Genomic DNA, 7,843 nt, shown 5'->3' on the forward strand with positions numbered 1-7,843 from the left:
TTCCCACCAATGGCATTGCTGCTGACTCTTGGCTGATGTCTGCAAAAAATGCCGGAGATCTTCGGCACGAGCAGCCGTCGGATCTCCGCTGCTCCCCACCCCGGGACGGCCGTCCGGCGCTGCCGGAGCTGCGGAGGGCCCTGGAGGGACGCGGATGGGGTCCGAAGGGGACACAAAAGCAGCGCTGTCTGTTTCCTTTTCTGCTGCGGTCATCCCTTATCGCAGTCCCACGCTGCAAACGCCGCTATCGGGGCCGGGGTTTGTTTCCTGAATGAGAGGAACGTTCCCCAATAGCGCACCCCCCCCCCGCCCCCCGAGCACAAAGCACCGGGGGGACTCGGCTGCCCGCAGCCCAGGGGCAGTGCCGCGCTGGCGGCTGCGGGATGCCACACTCTCGCCCCGGTTTTCCCTCCGCAGGAGTGCTGCCGCCGTGGGATTCCTCCCGGCTGCGTTTCTCAGGGCTGAGCGGCAGCGGAGTAATGCTCAATGGAGCGGCTGAGCCCCCCCCACCCCCGGCTCCGCTCCTCGCGCCGCTTTCCCGACCCTCCGGGAGGGGCTCCGCGGGGCTGTGCCCGCCGGGAGTGGGGGGGATGGGGGGGGAGTGGGGGTCCGGGGAGGACCGGGGGGGACCTCCGCCCCTCGCAGCGCCCGCACCCCCGGGGCCTCATTTCCATAACTCCGCCCATCGCTTACTTTGCATAACCGCGCAGTTGTTTGTGTGACCCCGCCCACTCGCGTTCCCTATTCGGCAGAGGTCCCGCCCCCCTCCCTCTCTAATTGGCGGGCGCTCCGCGTGGCCCCGCCCCGCGCTTTAAATGCCGCCGCCGGGCGCGGGCAGGCACAGACGCGAGGGGCGCGGGTTCGGGGTCGCGGTCGCCATGAGCAGCGCTCCGCCGGGCTCCGCCGCGCCGCGGCTGTGCTGCCTGGAGAAGGGCCCGGACGGGTACGGCTTCCACCTGCACGGCGAGAAGGGCAAGCCGGGCCAGTTCATCCGGCTGGTGGAGGCGGGCTCGCCGGCCGAGCGCTCGGGGCTGCGTGCCGGGGATCGGCTGCTGGAGGTGGACGGAACGAACGTGGAGCGGGAGAGCCACCAGCAGGTGGTGGAGCGGATCCGCGCGGCCGCCGGGACCGTGCGTCTGCTCGTGGTGCAGCCCCAGCCCGAGGAGCGGCCGCCCGACGGCCACGGGGACCCCGACGGCGGCGAACAGCGGGAGCCCCCGGCGGAGGAGCGGGACGGCCCCGGGGAGCGGGTGAGTGCGGGGCGGTACCGGCGGCCTTTGTCGTCCTGTAGGGCCGGGCGGCCCCGGGACGGCGCTCCCGATGCTTTCCCCGCTGTTCCGGTCGTACTTCGGGTCGTGCCCTTCCCGCTCCATCCTTGCGCTACAGGAGGAGCAAAACGGGGTCAAGCGTGCAGCGGAGGGGGGGGGGAGGGGAGGGGGGAGGCTGTTGGCGACGCGCGGGCACGGGGGACTGCGTGGTCCGCCCCCCCGTGTCATCATCTGCGCGTTGGGAGCGCGGTTCGGTTTCGCTGCTGTCTGCGGCGTTTGCTGTGGAGTGGCACTGCTGCGTCTTCACCTCCGGAGAGCCGGGCTGCCCCGAGGCGTCAACCGCCTCCGAAATGCAGAGAGCGTTTGGTGAGGGGGAGGAGCTGTGCTGCGGAAGCCACTCGTGTCCTGAGCTGCCCGGGCTCAGCTGCTCCGCGGGGACGGGGCAGCTCGGAGCCGTGGACAGCCGCGGTTCCGGAGCGTCGGCCTCGAGCAGTGCGGCACGTAGGAGTCAGCGGTTGCACAAACAGAGCGGTGCGGAGGGGCGAGGAGTGGAGCCCCAGTTGACCTTTCCTGCCCGCGGCGGTTTCTAAGAGACGCTCGGGGCTGCCGCAGATAATGCCGCTTTTTGTTTGCTCGGTGAGAGCAGTGTTTGTTGTTGTGGCCGAGGCGCTTCCTGGGGGCAGTGACACAGAGCTGTGCTCCTGGAACCCACTCGTGGTGCCCCCACGGCCGCGTTGGTGCGGGGTTGGTGCTGAGGTCCGGATGGACTTTGGCTGTCCTGCGGGGCGAGCTGTTGCTGGGATCGGCTGTTTTACCCCCACCCCGCCCCCAGCGCTGGCTCTTCCCCTGCTGTGGGACTCGTCCCCTGGCTAAAGTGTCGCTCCCGTGGCCTGCTGGTGGACCGTGGTCACCACGGAGTTGCTCGTCGCCCCACTTGGGGTCACAGGGCTGGACACGCTGCGTGGGAACAAGCAGACCGCGCTCCCGCAGCATCCTCCACGCGTCACAGTGGCAGAGTCCCCCCGGGACCCCGAGTCCTCCTGTGCTGTGCCCGCAGATCGCTCCGCGAGCTGGGAACGCTCGTGGGGCCGCGGCTGCTGCGGTTGGGGGGCAGCGGGTTTCCCCGCGGGCGGGGCTGCGTGCCTCGGTGCGCGGCTCCGTGCCGCGTGGGGCCGTTACCGGGCGGTTACCGTTCTCAGTTTCTCTCGGCACGGGAGCGGGAAGTTGGTGACATCGGGTGACAGCGGCGCTCCGCAGCCCGGCTGTGCTCAGCGGGTGTCCGCGTGCCGTGGGGCTGCTTCCCCGTGGGAGCGGCGGAGCGGCCGCGCTGGGATCGGTGCCCCGGAGCAGAGGGGGCCGTGCCCCCGAGCTGTGCCCTTTCCCCTCTTTGTGGGGCTCTCCCAGGGTCGCTGCGGGCGGCAGCGGGAGGTGTGCGTGTGTCAGAGTCCTGTTTGCTTTGCGGGGCAGGGCTCGCCTTTATTTGCATGCGGGCTGTGGCTCCCGCTGCCAGCAGCCGCTGTCAGGCTTCCTGCTGAGCCGCTCTGCTCCGGGCTTTAACATCTCAGCCGGGATACCAGTGCCGCCCCAGTGAGACGTGGGGGGCTTTGAGGCACCCACGAGTGCGCCCACCCCACAGCAAGCACGGCTTTAGAGTCCTGGCAGTGGTACAGGTGAACACAGCTCGAGCCCTGCTGCTGGGGCTGCACCGCGTGGGACTGTCCCCAGCGTTTGGCTGTGGGCGGTGGCAGCCTGTCGTGTCCCCCCCTCACCCCCCCGCCCCACACTGTGTTTCCGGAGGTTTCAGCTGCGTGGGAGTGCCTTGAGACAGCTCCGTGCAGCTGCGTGGGGCCGCGCACTGCTCCTGCTGCACCTGCAGTGCTCAGATGCTGAGTGCAGTGCTTGCCCCCCCCCGCAAAGCCCACCTGAGCCCCCCGGGTGCAGCTTGTGGTGTCGTGGGAGCGGTTGAGTGCGTTGTGCAGGGAGAGTTCAACTGGGAAACCAATTCAATTTCTTCTCGAGCCAACTGTGCTCGGGAGCAGGAGCGGGCTGCATGAAAAGCAGCTCCAGCCCGGCGCTACGTGACGGGGATGCTGCACGAGGCTGCTTTGCATCCCCTTTGTATGGGGCCCCGGCACAAGTGCCAGGCTTCAGGACCCGTGTGAATTAGCTGGCCCGGCTGTCCTCGCAGCCCGTGCTCTCTGAGCGGTGCCCGGGAGGCGGCGGCTCAGGGCCCGCAGCTCACTGCTGCTCACGGGGCTGCGGGAGCTGCTCCTCTCTCTGAGAGCTGGGAGGAATCCCCCAGAACCTCCGGCCCAGGGCAGTGCGTGCCCGTCCCGTGAAGGTGGGGGTCCCCCTGGCACCAGGGGCTGTGTGCTCTGCTCTGTGTGCCGTGATGTGCTGCAGCTTTGCTGCCCCGGGAGCGCTGCCAGCTCATGGGGTGCTCCTGGCTTTGTCCCGAACCATCGGCATGGAGCGACCTGCGGCGCTGGAGCGAATCCTGGAGCCTCTTCGTGGGGTCGGGCCAAAGCAGGATCGCGCTGAGCCGCTCCCCCGGGCTCTGCCAGCTCTGCTTTTTGGGCTCGGCTTTGGGATCAAGCACGCCACCAACCGCCTGGACCACGGCAGCAGCCACGCTGACGCTTGGCAGTCCCCTCTCACGTCCCACGCGGAGTGCAGGGGATGCACGGGCAGCACAGGGGCACGGCTGGCACTGCCGTGTCCTGCTGTCACCTTTGGTCCCCGCTGGGCGTTGGTGAGCAGTGTGAACCCGGTGAGCCTTGACCCCGCTGTTGTGCAAGAGGGGCGGTGCTGATAGCGGCTGTGGGGCTGTCACATGGGCGGCTGCTGCCAATGTGTCACCTGCGGCAGCGCCCCACATCTGTCCTTGGTGCCAGCCCCACGGATCCGTGCTGCCCGAGGAGGTTTCGTGGTGTGATGTGGATGAGCTGAGGGTTACGAGCAGTGCAGAGCACCTGCATGAGGGGAATCCCTGCCCGTCCATGGGGATGGCTTGGGTACCAAAGTAGACAGATAATGAGAGGAGAAAGTGATAAAACCCTTTGCTGAGGGATATTTTAGGAACTCCAGTGTGGTTTGGCCATTGGGAGACCCTTACCGGTTTTCAGGAGCTGATGGGCGTCACTGTGTTGTCTCAATGGGATGAGAGGTGGTGGCCTCGCAGTGCCCGGGGCTCAGCTCCCTCCTCCCAGTGAGCAGCAGTGCTCAGCACCGCGCCGATGTGGCTCTGGGGGTGGTGGGGAGGGGGAGGGGTTGGGCTGATGATTAGAGGTCCGTGCGGTGCCGTCCCCATGCAGGGCTGATGTGGGGGGCGGAGCCGTGAGTGCTGGGGCTCCCGCGTGGGGTGGAGGCGGCTGCTCGTCCCCTACCTGGGCTGTTTCCTTCACCTTCACTGAGCGATCTTGATCCCAAAAAGGAGAGCCCGGTCTGAGGGCACGCATAATGACAGGTTTCCTTAATGGAATGCTGCAATTACCATGCCCTGCCCCTAATTATCCAGGGCCAGGGCTCGCAGGCTGTTCTGGTCTCCGTGCCCGGCTGGAGGTGCCCGTGGGTGTGGGTTGTGTGGGTCCGCGGTGCTGTGCCGTGGGGGGGGGCTGACAGCGGCCACCTCACAGCTGTCCCCTCGCAGGAGCTGCGTCCCCGGCTGTGCCACATCAAGAAGGGCCCCAACGGGTACGGCTTCAACCTGCACAGTGACAAGAACCGCCCGGGGCAGTACGTGCGCGCCGTGGACCCCGACTCACCGGCCGAGGCTGCGGGGCTGCGAGCCCAGGACCGCATCGTTGAGGTGCGTGACGGGGTCGGGGGGAGCAGGGTGGGTGTGGTGTGTCCCTGAGACGTGGGGGGTGGGCATCCCCTGCCCTGTGTGCCGGCGGTGACTCAGAGCAGAGCCGTTCCCGCCCCTGGGTGCAGCCGGGCTGAGCCCCATCCCGCCCATGTGCACGTCAGCCTGTCGCCCCATGGAGCACCGCTGTCCCGGGGTGGAGGGCCCCGATGTGGGGGGGGTGGCGGCAGTGGGGACGGCCGCTGTGCCATCCATCTCCTGGCACTGCCCCGCTCCCCGAGCAGCCCTGTGCTAATCGCTCTGAGAAAATCTGCTTTTAATGAGGTTTTGCTGCTAATCCACGGGGGGCTGTGGCCGCCACGGGGCTGAGCAGTGTCCCTCGTCACGGTGATGGCCGCAGGTGAACGGGACATCCGTGGAGGGGAAGCAGCATGCGGACGTGGTGGCCGCCATCAAGGCGGGCGGTGATGAGACCAAGCTGCTGGTGGTGGGCGTCCTGGCCGATGAGTTCTTCAAGAAGTGCAGAGTGGTGCCCTCGGAGGAGCACCTGGCAGGTGGGTCCGGGCCGCCCCGGGTGGGGGTCCTCGCTGGCTGCCCTGGAGCTGTTGTGCCCGCGGGCACTGATGCTCACAGCCCTGGTGTGAGCCTGTCCCACCTGACACCACGTCCTCTCCTCAGGTCCCCTGCCAGAACCCATGGCCAATGGGGATATGGAGAAGGTGAGAAATTCCTTTTTGTCCTTTCTAAATCCCACCTGTGCTGGTCAGTGGCCGTGGAGCCCACAGGTTCAGGTGCCCCTCTGTCCTTCAGCCGTTGGTTGGGTGACCCATGGGCTGCCTGGATGAGGCTCCCACGCCGTCATACCACAGTGGGCCCCACTGGGAAGGGGAGTGGGAGGTGCTGGCCCCCCAGGAAGGGGATTGCTGCTGGGGCTGAGTGTCACAGTGGTAGCTGTGATGCCTCCCCTCTGTCCTCACGGTGCTGTGTGGCCATGAAGGAGCCGTCATGCTGCAGGGAAGCATTGTCCTGTCCCACAGCCTCCTCCTGCTGCTGCAGCTGGGATTCAGCTTTAATCCTCCCAGCTCTGCATGGCAGTGCAGGAGGTGTTTATTAGCGTGGAGCTCTCAGCGGATTATGTGCAGGGAGGAAGGATTTGGTGGCTGCCTGCTCCTCTCCACCCCCAGGAGCAATGGCAGCAGCCCCGGGGATGGCTCTCAAACCTCAGCCCCCCCCTTCCCCCCCTCCTGCTCTGCTCCCCCCAGGAGAACAGCAGAGAGCCACGGTTGAACTCTGTGTCGGAGAGCCCCCCCAGCCCCGCGATGGCCGCGTCCCCCGAAGGCAGCGAGACCCACAGTGAGGTAGGGCTGGGGGTAACGGGGCAGGGAAGGGGGGCATGGGCAAAGCCCCCACGTGGAGGCTGAGCTCCTCTCTATCCGCAGCCTGGTACGCAGGAAGGGGACAAGCACAGCTCAGTGCCCAGCTCCCTGCTGGACCTCGACATCCCGCTGGCCGTGGCCAAGGAGCGGGCGCACCAGAAGCGCACCAGCAAGCGTGCTCCACAGATGGACTGGAGCAAGAAAAACGAACTGTTCAGCAACCTGTGAAACCGGGCGGGGGCACCGGCTCCCCCCATCCCCTTCGTTCCCCCCACCCTGACGTGGAGGATGGGGCTCAGGGTCGGTGAGCATCCCTGCTGAGGAGGGCAGAGGGTGACGGTGCCCCGGGCGCTCCTCCAGCCCCACTGGGAAGCTTTGTGTACCCGGCTAGGTGCAGAGGTTTGGGGAGGACCGGTGACTCGGAGTGGCCGGGTGTGATGCCCAATGCTTCTCATCCCCTCTGCCTGCTCTCCTTCTCCCATCCCAAAACCCATCTTTGTTTCAGCCCCCCAGATGTTTTCCCTTTCTTGAGGCTCATGGTGACTTTACCGAGCCCTGCACCACAGCAGTTCCTCCTGGGGTTGGCACTCTTGGCCTGGCAGTGTCCGTCCATGATGACCCCATCTCTTCACTCCTGGGCTCCCAGAACTGCTGTGGAGGGACTTGGGCATCCCACAGCCCCTGCCCCGGGCTGCTTTTGGGAGAGGAGAGGCATCTGGAGCCAGCACAGCAAGCAATAATCACCCCCTGTGCTGCTGCTTACTCCTGGAGACAGAGCCGATCAGGGTTTGCATCCTACACTGCTTAGTTTCGAGGGTTCTCAGTGGACTCTGTCTTCTTTCTCCAGAATGAGAGGTTTTCCAATCACACGGTTTATTTTTTTTTTAATGTATTTCGTGGAAATTCTTCCTGTGGATGTTTTGTTTCTGTGTTTTGCAATCAGGTGTTGTACTGTCAAACTGAAGAGAAATTCTGTTTACTGGAATAAATCTTCCTGACTTCACGTGTCCAGCTGGAGGCTAAATCCTCGGGGAGGATCCCAGGGCACGGTGCTATGGGGAGCCGGGGCAGGGGCTGTGGGGCTGGGCACACTGGGTGCTGTCTGTGGGCAGATGCATTTACAGACTGAGTTTGTTTTAGTGTTCCCCTGGAGGGGTTAAGCTGTGGTGAGCTGACACGGGGTCCGGTTTGGTGCTGGGGGGTAACGGAGGAGGCTGGGCTGGTCCCAGTGTGAGTTAATGCCTTGGGACGATTAAAGGGCTTTAATCCCACGGGGGGGGGGGGGATCCGTGTGCCTGCTCTAATCTGCCCATCCAGAGGGATGTGGCTGCTGGCTGGGTGGGAGGGAGGCAGCACTGCTGGGGGCAGCCCCAGCCCCAAACTGCCCCCACTGC

General features: G+C 66.0%; 1 protein-coding gene across 1 annotated transcript; it reads left to right on the forward strand.

Annotated features, from left to right (window-relative positions):
* Window positions 1–853: 853 nt before the first annotated feature.
* Window positions 854–7,452, forward strand: NHERF1 (NHERF family PDZ scaffold protein 1). Its single transcript, XM_065735507.1, has 6 exons — window positions 854–1,250; window positions 4,918–5,076; window positions 5,474–5,627; window positions 5,752–5,792; window positions 6,336–6,431; window positions 6,513–7,452. The coding sequence occupies exons 1-6, from the start codon at window positions 879–881 to the stop codon at window positions 6,675–6,677; spliced, it is 987 nt and encodes a 328-aa protein (XP_065591579.1). The 5' UTR covers window positions 854–878; the 3' UTR covers window positions 6,678–7,452.
* The last annotated feature ends 391 nt before the right edge of the window (window positions 7,453–7,843 follow it).

The sequence above is a fragment of the Cyrtonyx montezumae genome, unplaced genomic scaffold, assembly GCF_038088225.1.
Source record: "Cyrtonyx montezumae isolate F1298 unplaced genomic scaffold, pur_monq_1.0 scaffold_19, whole genome shotgun sequence".
NCBI classification, from domain to species: Eukaryota; Metazoa; Chordata; class Aves; order Galliformes; family Odontophoridae; genus Cyrtonyx; species Cyrtonyx montezumae.